The sequence below is a fragment of the Strix aluco genome, chromosome Z (assembly GCF_031877795.1).
Source record: "Strix aluco isolate bStrAlu1 chromosome Z, bStrAlu1.hap1, whole genome shotgun sequence".
NCBI classification, from domain to species: domain Eukaryota; kingdom Metazoa; phylum Chordata; class Aves; order Strigiformes; family Strigidae; genus Strix; species Strix aluco.
In genome coordinates, this window is record NC_133971.1 from 76,481,757 (window position 1) to 76,501,372 (window position 19,616).

Below are 19,616 nucleotides of genomic sequence, written 5' to 3' on the forward strand. Positions count from 1 at the left end.
GATAGTGAGCACATGAAACACTTTTGAAAGTTGAAATAAAACACAGGACAGCTTCATCTATCAGTTAAGTTTTACATTTTTATTACATAATGTATAAACACCACTTACTTTAAAAAAGCAAAGAATGACAGGTCTAGTTTAGCAGAACATGGTGTGGACTGGCACTAAATAAAAATACCATGGATTTGATTCAGCAGGTGGAAGAGGTGCAGAGTTCCCTGCCAGTCCAGGCAGATTAAATCAGTGTTAAACCCATATTCAGTCCTGTCACTGAATACTGTCTACCAGGTTAAGTTGTCTGTACTGCAATCCTTTGTAATAAAGGATCCTTAAAAAGGATTCTACAATTATTTAATTAAAAAAAGGTAGCTGCTTACTGTTTATCTATTATCATCTTATTAAATCAAGCATTCACCAGTAAATGCTTCAACAGAAGTGCAATTAAATACAGACAAAACCAACAGAGGCCACTCATGAGTAGGTCAGGTTTCCATTTTGTTAAGTTAAGAATTTGACTGTGAAATCTCTTACTGAGCCCTAAACCAGATTGTATGTAGGGCCAGACAACATGGCCGTTTAGTCTCAGCATTCATAATAGGGAATGACAAGTATCTTTAAGAGGTATGCACCCTGATCAGATTAATCAGTCTCCATTAAAACATTACAGCACCCAAATGTCTCTAAATAAGCAGGGGACAGGGTTTTTACATAAATTTATCTATGCAGGTATTCAAGGACACTTTCAATACCTAAACCTCTGATCTAACACAGTGGTCAAGTCCTAGGAAGTCACAAATTAGTGTTAATGGCATTGGTAGGTTGGTGGTTTTTTTACTCTTAACAGCATATTGACTAGTGTACTAGACAGAGGCACATAAACCATCCTTAATTGGTTCTAGATGGATAAGGAATAACTAAAACACCATAGTCTCTGTGCAGCCAACTTCCCAAAGAAAGATTAGTCTTTTGCATCTTCACTTTTAGACCAGGTTTGCAGATTATTTTAAACATTAAAAGCTTTATTCTGATAGTTCCCAAACTTACCAAATTTTTAAAGAGTATTTGCTTTGGTTTTCCCCTTCTGGTCTGCAATCCTGATAACTCAAGCAGATAGTGTAACTAAATCTGCAGCAGACTTAAAAGGTGAAGTGTACACAAACTGATAGCTTATTCAAAAAAGTTCCATCAGTATCACATTTTCCTAGAATTGAATGGTCTGGTCAAATCAATTTACTCTAAATTCGGGTTTGGAGTGGATACAAACAATTAAGTAGTAGAAGGAAAAAAATCCTTTATCCACTTCCTCTACCTATAAAGATCAGTTTACATTTTGTGGTTGGCAATAAATACACCGATTGGCAGCACTGGAGAACAATTCCATTAGACCTGAGAACATCTGTTACAGAAGTCTCTTCACTCAAAAGCAGTTTGAAGAAAACTCACTTTTGGAAATGCACCTGTAGTAGACAGGACAAAACACATTTGTTTCAAGTCACGTAGCAGAAGAGTTCCTGCTGTAGGAATCTTCATTTTGTCAAATTCTGCCCCCTCATCTATGTGATTATCAGCACAGATTTTCACAGGCAGTCATAGTTCACAGTTTCTCTAAAACATTATCTAAAAAGTCACTTCCTTTTCTATAATCAGAGCTTCTTCCCTATTATCAACTTGCTTACCTAACACATAATCAGAGGCATGTAAAATTAAAATTAATTGCCAATTAAATATCAGTAGAATTCAGCATAGGATTGGAAATTTAAACTTTCTGGTGAAGTTAAAAACACATATGTGGAAAACTGGGTGACATACAGGTATTAACTTGTGCTCCAACTACTAGCACCCACCTAAAGAAACTCAGAACCTAAAATTCCAAACCATTTAACTTAATAAGGCCAAATATCTTTCCTAATGATAGCCACCTACATATACTACTGTGACTGAACACCTGCTAGCTAGCTAATCCATTCAGTGAAGGAGTATATCTTCCTTCGTCATGTTTCCTTTAGTTTGTATATGCCTATTAAAGGGCTCAAGAAAACCCTTGGGTTTCAAGTCCCTCTCTAGCCAAAGAGAAGGGTAAGAGCTACCTCATTCAACATGTGATTAAACCAGACTTCTACTTTAGATGTAAGTCTACAAAGTAGAAAAAATACCAAAAGAGCAAAAAAAACATTGTCACAAGTTGTATGAAACTACAAAGTTGTAAAATTTGAGAAGCATACAAAAGGTTTGTATTTCCATTTCTATTACATCAACATCAGGATTTACCAAAATCTATATATCCTTGCTAGATTGACAGTCAACTTTTCTACAAAAGTATATGTATGAAGGTGTTTAGGTTCATCAGTCCCAGACTGTTACTAAAAAACTGTACATCTGAATATTTAATGCTACTGACTTAATACTTGAACCCATCTACCTGTGTTTAAAAAGATATTCTTTCATGTTTGCCTTACAGGTTAAAATGTCAATTTTCACTGAAGTTAGAGGTAAGACTTCAGATATATTTCTTTTACACCAGATGCAAAAAGAGCTTAAACATGAGGCTAAGGTTTCCCCAACCCAAAGGAATGAAAAACATCTCAAACTTCCTTCAAATGCTCTTGCATCCAAAAAGGCCAACTTCCAACGTAATGCAGCATTGTGATGTGCTGTCTATCTCCAGGAGTTCTCTCTCTGGATCCAGCATTGTTTCAGCAGAAGACACTAGGGTCCTTCATTCTTCCAGCAGAACAGTGCACAGTGCATCCTCTGTATCAATCATTATTGAAGCTATCGCCCCATCATTGAACTCAAAAGATGTTCCTCCATCTACAACCATACATGCATCCCAACAACGGGAACGAACACAGACTCTGCAAAACACAAAAAAATAAGTTTTCACAAAACAGTTTAGAAAAAATTAAGTATTTCACACAAGCACCTACCTGAACAATAAGACTGGTTCTTGGGCATGCCTTTGCATGGGTCAGTAAAAGCTTAATCACACAGGAGCACACTTAGAGAAGAATTTAGCATGGTACTAAGCACTAGAATCTCCCAGCCTATCAGTACTTTGTATATACTTAGCGAAGAGTCCAGAGAGGACTGAAAGACTTGCTCAAATGAAGACTATTGCTCCAAGAGTCTGAGAACGGCCTATAACATAACACTTGATATCGAAAGCTGCAGTTTAGGTGTATTTTTTAAAGAAAGGTACTGATGACCCCATTTAATAGTGATTTACTTAATTTTTCACAGAAAAATTTTCAATTAATTTGTGATACTTATGTATGGTCTTCATGTTAAGTGGAATATGCAGCTTCAACTAGCAATGCTTGAGATTCAAATAATATGGATACTAATACAGTCTATTTTGTTACATGAATCATTCACAGAGAGAAGGGAAAGTAATTTAAGACACAAAGTTGAAGGTCTCCAAACTTTTTTCATATTGCTAAGTAGGAACCAATAGTTATGCCAGAGCAGCTGCAAGACTGCAGGCTCACATGGATGGACTTGATTGTTTCTGACTTAGGTCTTAGTCTAGACAAAGTTCTGATGTCCAAAATTTATTCAACAATTATCCAGTGACTTAATTTTCAGGAAGACACATCTTTCACAAATACTAAAAGCTTGGAAGCACAGCCACAGTGTTAAAGCTTAATTGGCCTGTGCATCACTAAAACACAGCCAAGTCTCGACACTGAAGAACGTGGAGGCATGTTCCACTCCTCCATTTCACTCTGGGCAGCTATTATGTCAAAAAAGATAAAGAACAGCAATGGAGGGATGTCTAATATCAAGAGCTAAAGATCAACTGTGACAGGCATCAAATTCTACTTAAAAAAGGAAAAATGGACAGATATCCCTCATAGGTATGTAGACATTTATAGCTCCAGTATAGTTTTTATAGTATATCCCATGCGGAGGACTCCAGATAAGACAAGATGTCATCCTGCAGAACCCATGGATGAAAATGCAGCTACTTGCTCCTATTTTAATCTCTCCTCTTACCATCTCTTAAGATTTGCTCACCCTTGAGAACTCCTAGATCCAAATGACTAAGACACAGTAAATGTTTAAAGACATGACACATACACAGTGGGCATCTAATATTGTAATATTTAGTCCCAGTACCAGAGATGTCCTTTACTACTAGGTTATAAAATGTTGTTGTAAAAATGATGTGGCTGAAAAGAAGCAGAATTACATCTCCTTCGAGTCAGAGCTCCTTTAGACATATGTTTTGATATAAAAGATTGAATTAACAATTAATACTGAGATATCGTATTGTTCTCAACATAGTTATTCTGAACATATAACTAACAGTTGCGTGTGTTTATATTTAATTGTGGCAAGCTCCAGAAAAGTCACAGAATCATTTAGGTTGGAAAAGACCTTTAAGATCATTGAGTCCAACCATTAACCTAATACTGCCAAGTCCACCACTAAACCATGTCCCTAACTGCCACATCTACAGGTCTTTTAAATACCTCCAGGGATGGTGACTGAACCACTTCCCTGAGCAGCCTGTTCCAGTGCTTGACAACCCTTTCAGTGAAGAAATTTTTCCTAATATTTAATCTAAATCTCCCCTGGTGCAAATGCCCTAAGTTAAAATGACTGAATTACCAAATAATTTAGGTTGGAAGGGCATCTAGTCCAACCTTCCACTCAAAGCAGGCCTTACTTCAAAGACAGATTAGGTTGCTTAGGGCCTTGTCCAGTCAAGTTTTGAGTATCTCCAAAGTCAGTGATAGAACAATCTCTAGGCAACCTTTTCTACTGCCTGACCATTCTTACTGTGAAATATTTTTCCTTTTTTATCAGAATCCTACATCCTATGAAATCAGGGCTGTTGGCTCATACTCTGCCCTGAATAGAGTTTTTAACTCAGTCTCCTCTGTAACCATCATTGGTAGCTGAAGACAGCAACTGGATCCACCCTGCTTAGTCTTGTCTCCTCCAGACTAAATAAAAGCATGGTTTGAGTAGCTCCTTTATACACCACATGTTTTGGCCCCCTAATCATCTCAGAGGCCCCTTCCTGAATTTACTCTAGTTTGTCAGTGCCTGTGTCTCATACCGAGGGAAATGGCACACACCCAAAGCTGGGCACAGTGAGATTCTTTTATTCTATAAGATTGTGCATGGATTAAACATTAAAAAGGCATTACACAACTTGGAAACATTTTCTTCCTGTTATTCTGAGAACAATACTCAGGCCCCTCAAAACACAAACTGGATGTTGAAACACTTCAAGGGAAACTCCTGGATTACTCATATTTTGACAAATACACAGAATGAAATAACTCTTCAGTGACTGCTACAGCCAACACTTACTTTGAAGAGAAGCCACGCTGCCGGCTACTTGAGAAAACTCTATTTACAATAGGTTCTCGAATACTGAAAAACATCTTTGGTTCTTCTGGACTGTAGAGCAGGGACTCATTGAAATCATTTGTTACTGTAAATAGAGAAATCAGCCATTACTTTTTCCAGAGAAAATTAGTTATTCTCAAAAACACACATTCCTCCAGGAAAGAGCACCTTCTCTATTGAGGGAATATTGAGTCTTGCCAGATGTTTAATAGCCTTCACCTGCAAAAAAAAAATTAATTTTACAGAAATCTCCTTTCAGTTCTATTTCATGATGAACACTCAACAGTTCTCTTTAGGTGATTAAGTGTCTCAAACCTTAGGAGAACTGAAATTCTCCTGAAGAGCTATACATACAAAAGTCTAAATAAGTGCTTTCATATCAAGTCAGACATTTCTCACCAAATGTGTCTAAATAAAGTTTGTAACAAAGACTAATATTGCAAGAGCGCTAAAATACTGAAATCAGTGTTAAGAATCCAAACAAAATGAACTGGTCAAAGTTAAGATACCTTAAAGAAATCTTGCCATTTTCACTAACCTTTTTGTACTAGTTCTGCATTCAATGGCATATTCAAACTTCCATGCTTTTTAGCTGTTGAGCCAAGAGAAAGAGCCCCAGTTAGGTAGGTGTATCTTTATATAAACTTGGCCAGTAATACCACACTGTTCACTCACCAATCTTAAGGATCTCTTCAACAGCTTGATGTGCTACCTTGTTAATATTATAGGACCTAGACAGAGAAGTAGAAGTCTTGTTTGCTAAGAAATAAAACTTGGGATAAAACCAAAACAAAACAAAAAATGCTGCATACAGATGAAGAACTACATTCAACATCAGGAAGAAAAAAAATAAAGAATGCTATTAAGTGTGAGCTGACACCAGTTTCTTCAAAAAAAATGCCTTAAATTAACTCTTGGTTTGATATCTACCTGTGGCTTTGTAAACCTTAATAATCCCTTAAGTGAAGTCTTCAGGAAAGAAAATCATGATACACAGGATGTATTCTTCTTATCATTAATCCTCCTGCTTTAAAACCCCAATAACTGCTGATTTAAGTCTGCATTTAAAAAAATGAAGCATGATAGTTCTACAGATTGCGTGTGTTCTTTCTTATCCCTTCTATCCACCTCTTGCTAATTAATTCCTTCTGTTAGTTCTCATTTATGGGACCCAACACTTCTTTAGAAATACTATGCCTCTTAGTCCACACCCTAAGGTGTGGGCCTGAATTTCACAAGAATCAGTGCAGAAAAGGAACAGTCAGATCAGACACTTTTGCATTTGCCACATTTGGATGCACAACACTTCAGCATAAAGCCTCAGTATGAACGAAGTCTAAACTCCAGTAAAGTCTCTCTCCTGTGCCCAGGCTCAAAAGGGTTTAGGTACTAATCACAACCTCCATGCAGCAGCACTGTGAACATCTCAGTTGCCCAGGTCTCAATACAGCTTAAAATCCTCAGTCCAGCACTTCTGTTCCAGCAGTAAAACACCTCAGACTGCAACAGACACCCACTCTAAGAGTCTAAGAGCCATTCTAAGAGACTACAGAGCTGCTGAGGGTGGTTGTCCAAGGCTCTATTACACTCATTGCCTACCTGCAGGCCTGAGCAGATGCCAGCAAGAAACTGAGATGCACAGTTTGAAGCTATTCTCTCTCTCAACTAGATATCCTTTTATGCAAGTTTTGGCAGCTGAAGGAAGTACTTGGACATTTAAATGGTTCTCAGTCTGAGCAGGTCTGAAGTTCCAGGAGAGCCCCTAAACCACAGGCTAAGGAAGATCACTCCACTGAGGCTTGGCCTCAGTTTAGAGAAGTCCAGCAGTACACACTGGTTAGAGCAATGGAGATGGGCAATCCTGGAGTTTGGTCCCTAATTCTGGGATTGCTCAGTATAGTGTATAAGCAAATGAAATGCATAAGAACAGCTTTGAACTAAGACTGTACATTCATAAGGTACTGAACACTAGGAAAGTTCCTCTAGCAGTCTGCCAATTTAATCCTTGGCAGCCTCCAGAACTAAGTTATGCTGGCTGAATACAAAATTCTGAATTACAATGAAGAGTAAAACCCAGTAACCATGGTTACAGCATGAATATTCATTTTTGGATTTAATTAAAAGCTTCAGTTTTAGTTCATCTCAGCCTGCCACATAAATCTAGGGCCTGTTGTACAACTTTAAACTACAAGCAGTCAGATTTCCAAATGAAAAAGGCTCTCACTGTAAATGTCTCTCACATCTCAAAACTAAATTGATTAGACTTAAGTACAGTACTGCAGCTTGTTTAAACTGAAGTTAAGATAATTTACCCCTTTCATTAAGCTAGCACAGCTCTGCTTAGATATGCCTGCCTTTGTTTAGCGGGAATATTTTGTCAAAGAGACTGTGCCCTTTCAATTAAGTTTGAAAGAGGCAAGAGGCTTGGAAACAGAATGGAAAATAGATGTGCCAGAGAACACTTAACACTGTTTCCAAGTACATGTTTTCCCATTCTTCTTAAAGCTTAGATTTTTATAAGTTTTCTAAGCTACTTCATCTAAGCATTTTAATTTTGGCCAACAAGAGTAGTTCAGAGATCCCACTGATATGCTCTGCAAGTCAGAGCAGAATCTCTTTCCCTCACCACTCCCAACCATTCACCTCCACGTGCAGCATGCAATCTCTTTCACTAAAAATACATGTAAGGTAAGCTTCTGTCTCAATGCCTTGGCTCCTCTCCCTTTCAAGACCTCTCTCCATACCTACGAGTGAGGGGTGCTCTGCTCTTCTTATACACCTGAAAGAGCTTTGAAACATATCAACAGTGAGAATATTTGGACATAACTGACATGCACTGACTTACCCATAGCCCAGAAGAGTCTCAGTATGGACAAAACGCTTAAGCAAAATAGGTCCATCTAGCTTATCTGAAGCAATATTTTATATCAAAGCAGCAACATGTACTTACCATGCTTTTGATCCTGTTCCAGTACACACATTAAGCCCTGAACTCTTCTGTTTTTCCCAAGGACCATCATCAACTGATATCTCATAATAGGAGGCCCTATGAAGCGAGAATTTAAAACTGGGTTTGCAGGACTTAAAGTTCTCCCTGAATAAGACAGAACACACAGCCTTATCAGGCACATAAAAATTTAGAGGGGCTAGTTTCAAATCTGGATGACAATTTCACAGGCTTTGCACAGTGTTTCCGACTTGGCAGCCACTTTTGATCCACTGATTTGCAGCATGAACTTTCAGGCAGTTTTTCTGCAGCCACTTTTCATATAAAATTATGCACAAAGAACTCTGTGATTCATCTGAGAACAGCTCCATATACAAGCAGGGTTTGCTGGACTTACAAATGAAAGTACAAATACATTACCTTCCTTGCATAATTGTCGAACTACCACAAAAATTATGTTTACGCTGTAATTGGGTCTCATAAAATTAGATCAGGGAACACTAAGAGGTAAGACACTCCAATGTCAGTAAGTAATAGCATGGGTTCAAGCTGAATTCTTGATCAATTCATTAATTAAAAATCCACTGTGATTCTTCACGAACAATTTTAGTTTTACAACAGTCAGCACACTTACATTTCCCTCCAGGGCAAATTCTTCCTAAAACTCAAATGTACTAAGTCTTGGGGCACAATCATCACCCTGCATGGTATTATTCATATACCAGGTGATTCCTAATGTTGGGCCCAGAAAGACCAGACAGTCTCACTCTGTAAGCTTCAGAACATCCAGGGGTATATTTAGGAACTAAAGTTGTTAATGTGCATAGTGTCTAATTCAAACGGTATGATACCGTCCTCTGATTAATAGATACTCTCTTAGAAAACCACCACATTCACTGTGTTCAGCATGACTGAGTTTCACCTTTCTTAGTAAAAGGAGCTTACTGAGCTGTTTAGGTGATGAATGTTTCAGTTTGGATCAGCTAGGAATGCACCTCTCTAATATTTGGTGTCAAACAGTTTAGACTTCTAGTAACTAAGGGCATTTTGTGTACTCACTCTTGAGAAGATGGGAAGATGAAAGAAATGGAAGCAACTTAAGAACACAGGTGCACAGCCTGATTCAGTTTAAGATAATTTTTGCAAGCTGGGGATGAAAGGTTTCTTTTTTTTCTTGAATTTTGTTGTTTTCTTAACTGACATGCAGAACAACCACTTGGAAGAAGCACCTAGAGTCATTTTGTCTTAATATACATCAGACTTGTGTATTTGAACCTTACAGAAGATTCATCTGTGTGACATCATTATTTAAGTCTTCAAGTGTGAAGTCCTATTAACACAATATTACTAGAGATTTGTTCCTACGGGCTTTGTGTTCCTCAATGCCTTTGAAATATACTGGAACCAAAGAGCACAATTTATTTGTGACATGCAGTAGAGGACCACTGTAAAGTGTTGGAAAGCAGCTTTGTGTTTTTCTATCGCTGCATGTTAAAGAAACTTTTAAAAATCTTTCTAAAATTAGGTTTGATTTAGTAGAGAGAAAATTTGTATCTCTTTGAGACTAATTCCTTCTGCCAGTCTGAGGCTGCAGTCCAGATGGAAGATAAAGCACTCATGGAACATTTACACTGTTTCCAGCAGCAATCACAGTGTCCCAGGCACTGTACAAACACAAGAAGATGTTACACTCTGAAGTTAAAAAAAAAAAAAAACAAAAAAACAGAATAAAGGGAAAAGGGATATGAAACACAAGTAAAAGTTTGGCCAAATCCTGATCAAGGATCATGTTTTAACTCCTTTCCCGCAGCCCCAAATCACATTCCCCACATCCTTCTTGTTATCTTGTTACCATTTGGCTGGCTGAAATGCATTGATCTTCAGGACAGAAAGGAGAGTCAAAGGTATCCTGGATAATACAGTACCAGGATTTGATACAAACTTGTTTCTTAAAACAAGGAAATAAGTGTTCTCCCACAATAACAAAGCTTCTGCCAAAAGCAGGCTGATACCTTTGCCTCTAATGACAGAGAGGCAGGGAAAGGAGCACTTGGGTCATGCTAAAAGCTGTTTCTGCTTGGTCATGCTAAAAGCTTATGAAAAGATATTAAGAAGAGATGGAGGAGAGGAGGCAGTTTAAGGACAGATATTTAAATCTTCAATCCACTGTAAAGACAGTAACTGAAGGCATCTGGTTACATAATAACTAATCAGAAAAGCTGTAAAACAATGAAGCGGAAAGAAAACAGCTGGGAATAATGAAAGATGAAGGAATGGCCAGACAGGAAGGTGGAAAAACTGAAATTAACATCACTGCACTTACATCTCTGAAAATACACTTTGTAATCAGCAAAAGACAATCAGTGTTACATATTCATGGACTAGAACTGAAATTTGACAGTAGACATCCCACCACTGATTTGTTCATTGCAATGTCATAAAAAGAAATTAAGTCGATTGTGCCTTGCTGCAACAACAAACAATTAAACATACCTGGATGAAAGAGATTCCCCAATGAAGACTTCATTGAGTGCTCTCACTGGTAAAAGATGTGGGCCAGAAATGTCAGATCCTGCAGATATTGAATATAACAGTTTTGAATAATGGCTCTAAAACCAAAATTTTCAAAACCAATCCACAACTCACTGGAGGACACACTCTGCTGCCTGGGTTTGTATTCTAGTGCTCCATTTTCTTCAAGGACTCAATTTTTCACTGACTTAGTCTGTAGTCAGTCACTGCCCTTTACTGGAAACTAAATATTTGAACCAAGGTCAATAAGACAATGACACTTATGGTCAGACATTGCTTTCCCTGAAAACTCATGGGCAACCAGCCAGATGGAAGTCTTCTCTTCTGTCAGTCTTCCAGCCTAGTTAAATTCACTGACAGTGACTCAACAGACATTTCTGATAAAGTTCAAACAATTAGACTTTATACCACAGGGTATGGTTAAGGGGGATTAACAAAGTGTTTATGTTGACTAAGGACTCTCAGTGAAGAAATGCAGTGCTAGACACAAGTTAAGGACAGAATCATGCATCTTCCATCCATCGCAAAGAAAACAGTTGAAGGTGTCTGATGACCAAAGAACTAACCTCAAATTTAGCATAAGAGTGCTTGCAAGTGTGCGCGCACACACACACACACACACACTTCTAGTGTGGTGCAGCTAAACATATGGTAAGATGTTCATGTCTGTAGTAACCCTAAGAGACAGCACTTTAAAAACACTCAGGTATTTTGCCAGCAGATAATACTATTTTAAAACATCTCTAAATTAACTGTTAATACTGAAAACCTGTTCTGAGTGTACAGTCCAGAATAAACATACAGAAAGAAAAAATACTCCCTTCTAAAAAACCTCAATCTGGGTGATCAGCTAATGAGAGCTGTCTCTCCCTGCCTCTCAAATACCAGACTTCAAATACTTCAACTCTTACAAATCTTTATCTCCTATTCCAAGCTATCATAGCAAAATTATTATATTCTTGTCAGATTTTAACCTACTTTGATCCTGGAATCTTTCATTTATGTGAGCCCTGCTGTGTTGCTCTTGGCTTAGCTGCTGTTCATGTAAATCTACAGGGGTTGGGTTAATACCAGTTCCTTCAAGATACAGTCGGATTCTTTGTCGCCACTGCCACCTTAGAGAGGAGAAAGAAGTTGGTATCAGTAGCTGAAATACTCATTACAGAATTAGACAGGATCAGAGAGTCTTAACTCTCAAAGCAGAGTATCTTAAAAGTTAAATATATTCAAAGTCACATTTCAAGTTTTATAGCTTCCACTATAATTTCTGAATTTAGAAAGCTAATCATAATAAAATCTAAATACATTACACTTAACAATTTGCTACCTAATGTTTTTTATATGTGTAAAATAAGAGGACACTGGCCAAAAGTAGTCCACAGACATTAAAGATAACAACTCATCTTTTTAGGCATGTGATCCTAACTTACGAATTCACAACTGATGCAACGATTTTGAGAACAACAAGCTCTCAGGAATTTATACAGCAATACATGCTGTAATTTTACTATCTTTTGTTTGTATTTGTAGATGTTCAGAGAAGCAGCCCTATCCACACCTTTATAAATAAGGGCCACAAGTATCCTCTCATTTTAAGAACTCTCCTAGCCTAGGAACTTTAGGATGCTTAAGATGAATTCAAATGAAGAAAGAGAAGGATATCTTAAGCTATTACAAGATTCAGATTTTTTGTTTTTTACTAGAGGAGGTATCAATTCCTTTTTCCTCTTACTATTTAGAGATTATGTAAAACAAAATAGCAATAGTTTTGATTTAGAAAGCAAATCACAACAGAGTGTTATAAGAACATCTTTTCCCAGTTCATACTGTTGATACCCAGGTGACAACAGCCAGTTTATGCTTCTTGAAATTACACCAAGGAACACTTACACTTCATATGATCACATCACTAGTTTTACCTCGTCATCCTTGTAGAGCCTCATTCAACACACCCTTATTATAACTACCTATCTGCCCTTAAATTCCAAGTATGTTTTCAGGTAGTCAGGCAGACAGCACGCAATGAGTATCACTGTGCTAGCCTCCTTACAATACTCATGCTAGAACATGTCAAAACCCCCACAAAATTGAAAAATGGGACTGTACCCCTATCATATCCCTATTCTGAGATCCTGTTACACCAGTGACCATCAAAAAAAAACCCCATGTGTAGTCTGATATAGTTTGTCCTTTACAAAGCAATGATGTTGGTTGTTTCATGAGACTACAAGGAAAGTGCTTATATGGACACTTGTACTGACTGACACTTCAAGGATAAGGAGAAAAGACAATTCCCCTTTTCCAGTCTTTGGCACCTCACCATCCTTATGCAACTCTGAGACAGCAGAAGCTCTTCCAGACAGGCTGATCCAGTTACCCACCTATTTTAAAGTTTCTTTAGGGCCTATACCTGAGAACTGCCAAGTGAAACACTCTCTCAGGTCCTTGCTTACGAATATCAGTTCCTATTATTCTGAGAAAATAACCAGAGAGATCCTTTCTGTTTCACTCTGGTGAGGCTTCAGCTCCATAATGAGCAACAAGAGGAATGTCAGCAACAAAAATACAACATGGCATCCAACAAAACATCAGAAGTGCCTAGATTATCAAGGTTACCTGCATTAACACTACCAGCTTTACCTAAGCAACTTAGCATGATGGAAAGTTAAAAGCTTCTGTTTTATAAGTCTCAGAATATGTGAGTTGAAAGTACCTTTTCATTTAGCAATACCTGAGGAAACCCCTTCAGTTATTTACAATCAATCCTGACAACTGTATTCACCTCATTTCAGAGCTTTTCTATGACACAGTTACACTTCAAGCTAAAAATTAAATTTGCAAAAACTATAAATAAAACCCAATTGCAATGTATTTTCACATGAATGACTCATTTCTGTTTGATGGTTTGCCATCTAAACATATTCTGGAATGTTAATAGACCACAGAACAATGTCTCTTTTAAAATAGTTATTAAAATACTCTTCCCTAGTCTGTGCTTTAAAATTCAGCTTGCTTCCTTCTTAATTCTAGTGAGATTTTTCTATTTTAAGAATACCTAGTATTGAAAAAAATCAAGCTGTCTTCAGCATAAAGAAAAACTTTGCCTTACACTAATCTGTTAACAAAATTTAAGTCACTCTAGCTTAACCACCAAAACCCCAGATGCAATACACTGACCATTTCCTAACTGTGTAGGCTTCATCAACTTCTATTAGTATGGCCCATCACTGTACTACATATGCTTTTGAGTGTTAAAATATGTAAACCAATACACCCTTTACAAGAATGCAGTTCCTCATTTATGAATTTGCTAATCACAAAAGTAAATCAATTATTCAAGGTCATAACAAGTCTTTTTTCTGGAACTGGCAGTCAATTTTATTCTTTGTATTCCAATCTCACTCTTGACCACTGTGGAAATACAGTGGAAGATTGGTGAGGAGGACTGTAAACATGCTCAAGTGACTTGTAGCTGGGGTGTTGAAAAATACATATATCATACTAATTGTTGTTTAGCTTTGTGTGCTTGATGGGTAGAACATCTGCATTTAGATAACAAAGGCCTGTGATAGCCTCAGAGGCACTTTATCAAACATGCTTGAGATTCCTGGCCTGCTGTGGGAATAATCAAAGCACAGTGGAAAACTACACCTGCAAAAATCTCTGATATATACAGGTAAAAGCAGCAAGTTCAAGATGTTTTTCTTTCTCCTCCTCTTTCTGGCTAGCAAGGACTGAGCTACGTGGTGTCTTTGTCCCCACTTGCGTGCTGCCCAGGTGCTGCTGCGGAGATTCCCCAGGTCGCAAGGTAACGAGAATAAACTTACTCTTTTCATTTCATCCGTGGTTTTGTGGTTGCTCCTGCATTCTGCCTGTGTCAGCTGCATTCACAAACCCATTTTTCAACATGGTAAACATCTACATAGAATTCACAATTTGAGGCATTAAGATTTTACTAAGCATCATCTGCTCCTTAGGAATTGCACATCATTAAGTATTTTCCAATCATAGTATGTTTTGGAAAACCAAAGATCAGTGAATCCTACCTGAACTCACCACGATAAAGCTTCTGTAGTGCTTCAGGAAACGAGTGCGTGTATCTCACAGGCAAGCATAAGTGACCCTCTGATCTGGTAGCAAAAAAGGACAATGAAAATGTCAGTATAACTATTAAGATTTGGTATCTTTAAAAAATAAAACAAAACACACACGTCTTTCTGTTACATAAAGCTAAGCTACACTTTGACCTTTATGAACCTATACTATTCTTTCATAATAGCATATCAGCAACAATACACCTCTTTCAGATCCTGGCATGTATGTGTGTGAGACATAGGATGTTTCTCCCACTAGCTGTCTGTTCAGCTAGTAATCCTGCAGGAATATGTAGGTACTAATATAGTTCCTGTCACCATAGTTCTAGGCAAGGAATTCAAACGCATTAAACCTTGCAAATTAGAAAGAAAATTTCCTCCTTTTACATGCAAGTTAGTGATACAAGACAGGTAAGCAACATGCCTAAGATCAAAAGAATCTCACGTCAAAGCCAGAGACTAAATACTGCTCCCCTTTCATGAGTGATATTTGATAACTTTGAAGGCACTTGTTATTTGAAACTCAGGCCTGATACTGTAGAATATCTATTCACAGCATTTGAAAAGTTTTGGAAGAGGAGTAAGGTATGGAAGAAATTAAAACTTTTGACCACCACTTTCTTATACTAAGACTAAATTTACTGGTAATATCAAAAGCAGAAACCTAAATCTGGAAATTTCAGCAGACAGCACCTTGGTGAATTCTGAGTTTTACTTGCCATCCATTTGAAAGTTACACCAACCAGGCAGTACTTACACACTGCATCCACCTGCCCAAATCAATCTTGTGGCTAGGTGGATGCAGCTTGCATGGAGTTTATAATAGGACAACTAAATGCCATTAATTGGCTGAGAAGACTGGGTCCTCTGAGGTATGACATGGTTTAATGAAGAAACCAGAACAAACTTCTTCATCTGAGGCCCTATCAGATTTCCAATAGGATTTGCCTTCTTCATAAAGAAACCAAGTTTCTGTGCATTCAGGTACCACACCTGGTTGCTTTTGTTAAGTCCCTTTACCTGTCTGTTCTATACTGCCATCTCTAGCCTAACAATTCTGGTTGGTAATACACCTTAACTAACTGCAACTGCTGTTACACTGGCGTGTGAAAACAGCTGTGGCAGTTTAACACAGTCATGCTTATCCAGTACTACTTAATGTCCTCTCAAATGAGACAGGATAACTCACTGTTGAAACTTTTCTAATAAAACAATGGGTTCACTTGATATATACACAGTCCACTAAAACCTTCATTGCCAAATGCTACAGGCACGCCTCATGCATCACGAAAACAGATGCATATTGTGCCTGATATTAAATAAAGCATTGCTTTCCCAAATGTGTTTTTACCTTTCAGGATCAGTATTTACTCCAATAACTGGTTTAAATTTATCAAAGACCTTACTGGCTGCCAACAACATTGTACCATCACCTACAGAAAAAGCAAAACAAAAGTTAGTTTCATTTCTCATTCTAGTATCCCAAACAAAATAGTCTCACATGTACTGCAACATTATCACTAAGTGCTTTTATATCAACAACCAATCAGGTAAGCTGCACAAAAAATAAAATGGACCACAAAACTACTGACAACTTCAAAGCAGAGTAGTAACAACTGAATCCAAGATGGCAAATATGACTGGAAAAAGTACAACTTATCTGACAGCTATACATGTCCGGGCAACTGAATTTGGCAGAAGCAAGTCTGAAAGGAGATTTATGGAAATTTCTGTATGCTTATCAGCTAGTTAAAGAAATACTTTGGGAAAATAAATTTAGAAAGTATCACTAATCGAAGCAACAGGTCACAGGAAACAATACCAAATTTTACTGTGAATCACATGAAAACAATGACTTTATTTCCATTTCAATTGCTCTCCTAGAAGGAACAATTTAAAGGTCTTATTTGGCCCCAAATAAGAAAGCTTGGAAAAGGAGTCTTAGATAAAACTGTTGAAGTAGAAATCTTTAAGTGTCACTGGTTTCCTCAAATACTGTTATCCTTTCCTGTCTGTTAAACAGAAGGACAACTATAACCTGAATCAGTCTTTGCACCAAGATATAAACTCTGAAAACCTTGGATGGTGTATCACTTCCCAGCTGCTTGCCTCATAACCGTGACAAATGTTGCGACAGACAAACTAGCACTTTAACCTCCAGCTTAGAGTTCTTTGAAATCTATAGGAGTATATTAGGATGCTTCAGGAATGTACACATATCCCTTTCCACCCACACATTCTGCGTGGTAACCAGTAGCTAAGGGCAAAGTGGACCAGTGGGGAGGAGAGAAAGGCAGAGCAGTCATCAAGTCTAACTGCCACAGATGATTGAACATTATGTCAGAGCCCAGCAGCAAATCACAAAAATAACACTGAATGAACATGCAATGCAATGTTAGAAAGAAACAATCAGGTTAGTTGGTCTGTTGGTTCATTTAAAAAGCTCATCCGTGGCACAGGCTGCTCAGAAGTTGCATACTTTTACCTGCACCATCCAACTAGATACTCCAGTCACTGGAATTAAGTGTGAAAGCAAGAAAGGGGAAGGGGAGTTTGAGCAAGGGAGGAAAAGGTAGTATGTTAGTCTCCACCTCACATACCAAAACCCAAAGAGGAGGGTTTAGGGCTATGTATAATCATATGACATCAAGCATTTTATCCTCTTTAGTTGAAAACTATAGTAAATTCCACAGTTTATACTGTTTTACACAAGACAATTAAACATTTCCAAAGTGGCCATGCACTGGGATTCACTTCCTAGTGCTACAATTTTAGACACTAGACATAGAAATGATGGTCACAACCATTGCGTTTTGTCATATTTTCCGACAATTAGATACACAATTTGTTTTCAAAATGTGCATACCTCCAGACGCTTCACACACTGAAAAATATTTTTGAAAAATATATCTATGAAAATGTACTGAAATAAATACTTCCCTTCCATAAAGTCGTACCTCCTGCTGATATAACAGCATCTGCCCACCGAACAGTCTCTTCATTATATTCTCGACGTTTAACAAGACGAACTTCTATCCTCTCATTCCTATAAAGCACAGAAAAAGCCTAAATGTGTCTTATATTGTTGTCACATCCTTCTGAAAAACTGACATGTAATTAGGAACTAATTACAGTGGTATATGGCTGATAAACATCTTTTACATCTTTTTCATTTGTTTTCAAGAGAATAACGTAGTGTGTTAGTTAACTAAACTGAGCTAGTACACATTACAATTGTTTCAGGAATGTATCTGCATCATCCTGTTTTCAGTATTCCTATTTTATTAGAGCTTGTAACACAAAGCCTCCTTTCGTTCTTTTACACAATCCATGGATATTTGCACTGTGTCTGAAATTCTCAACATCCATATATTCTTACCGTAAACTGTCTACAACATGCTCCACGTTTTCTGTATGAATGCGATGCCGCTCCAGCAGACCAGCATAGTTAGATCCCTTCAAGGCAAGCTGTAAGACATAAATTGATTTTGTAGAAGTTAATCACTACAGTAAGTGCTCTTGAGTAACACAAAGAGAAGCTAGAAAAAAGCATGTATCTTATATCCTTTTATAAGCATTCCATTAATTACATTTCTACATACATACCAGTCAGCTTACATTGACTAGTTCATTAAATGAGTTACATTGCCACGGCAGCCAAGAATCACAGACCTTTTCAGGCCTCTACACAAATATGCAAACAAGTATGCTACACTGATGTCTATGCCACTTCAGACACTTTGCTTTCCCTGCATCTGTTAAGTAGTTTAAACTCTAGGTAAATCTACATAAAATAGTTATACTAACTATACTCTGGTCATGTGCTAAAAGCTAGCTAATTACCTTAAGAATTATAAACATTATGCTACAGAGAAAAGAGGACAACAGAAAAAGCAACAGGAATGATAATTAAGAAAACAGGAATTTCTGAAATAACCGAAGTATTAACCTTCAAATTGCATTTGAGCTAAAATGGGAGACTGCCAAGTGCTGACCAAGGTGACATTTCCCTTACATCAAAAAAAAAGCAAGGACAATCTACCTACTACCTCTGATACTGTCCCCTGGATTATAGAACAGTTTTTCAAACAAATTCACCTCAATAACAAGACAAACAGTATTTAGCAGTTGCATTTCAGCCTCATTCTGCTTGGGAACTGGAGAATTTAAATACTTAATCTTGACACACTCTCTAGACCATGGAAACATTTTGCAGTTCATATAGATAGACTCTTGTGAGCAGGCAGGTGAGACAGTTGGGTGAAGATTATTTCTTTGCAACAGGCTTCTGTGAAAGTAATTCAGTCACCATCTGTACGCATTCATTCTTCACCTCAGTGTGCTCATCTGGGGCTGTTACTGCCAAATACGTGTTTGCATGGAGATTAAGCAAATAGAGGAAAGAGGGTGAAAATGATATTAAGTAAAAGGAGTATAAATACATTCATAACAAAACTGATCCTGCTTTAAGGAGCAGGCTAGACTAGATGACCTCCTGAGACTCCTTCTAGCCTGAATTGTTATACAATGATACTGTCGTTACTTCCTTTTCCCCAACCAGTTAAAAACAATTTACCAGCACAGAAACAGAACTTCTCCTAGAGTTTCTGTAGAGAAATTCATCTGTGCCAGAAGCTTTGAAAAGGCACTTCCAGCAGTTTATTCAAGTGCCTTTACTC

At 37.6% G+C, this 19,616-nt stretch overlaps 1 protein-coding gene across 1 annotated transcript; it reads right to left on the reverse strand.

The window, feature by feature from the left end:
- Nucleotides 1-58: 58 nt before the first annotated feature.
- On the reverse strand, nucleotides 59-18,360 carry NADK2 (NAD kinase 2, mitochondrial). The gene is made up of 11 exons (XM_074812281.1): nucleotides 18,317-18,360; nucleotides 17,895-17,983; nucleotides 16,289-16,370; nucleotides 14,890-14,973; nucleotides 11,822-11,958; nucleotides 10,805-10,883; nucleotides 8,315-8,410; nucleotides 6,040-6,095; nucleotides 5,903-5,956; nucleotides 5,326-5,449; nucleotides 59-2,855 (listed from the first exon to the last, which is right to left on the reverse strand). The coding sequence occupies exons 3-11, from the start codon at nucleotides 16,357-16,359 to the stop codon at nucleotides 2,717-2,719; spliced, it is 840 nt and encodes a 279-aa protein (XP_074668382.1). The 5' UTR covers nucleotides 16,360-16,370; nucleotides 17,895-17,983; nucleotides 18,317-18,360; the 3' UTR covers nucleotides 59-2,716.
- Nucleotides 18,361-19,616: the final 1,256 nt, after the last annotated feature.

What these genes read in the sequence shown, in the direction of transcription:
- NADK2 (XM_074812281.1), bottom strand. Translation starts at nt 16,359, where the DNA reads ATGTTGTTGGCAGCCAGTAAGGTCTTTGATAAATTTAAACCAGTTATT. An exon ending in CTTTATCGTGGTGAGTTCAG is followed by an intron (nt 11,959 to 14,889) that starts GTAGGATTCACT and finishes CTCCTCTCTAAG; the next exon opens with GTGGCAGTGGCGACAAAGAA. An exon ending in TGAAGAGATCCTTAAGATTG is followed by an intron (nt 5,957 to 6,039) that starts GTGAGTGAACAG and finishes TTGGCTCAACAG; the next exon opens with CTAAAAAGCATGGAAGTTTG.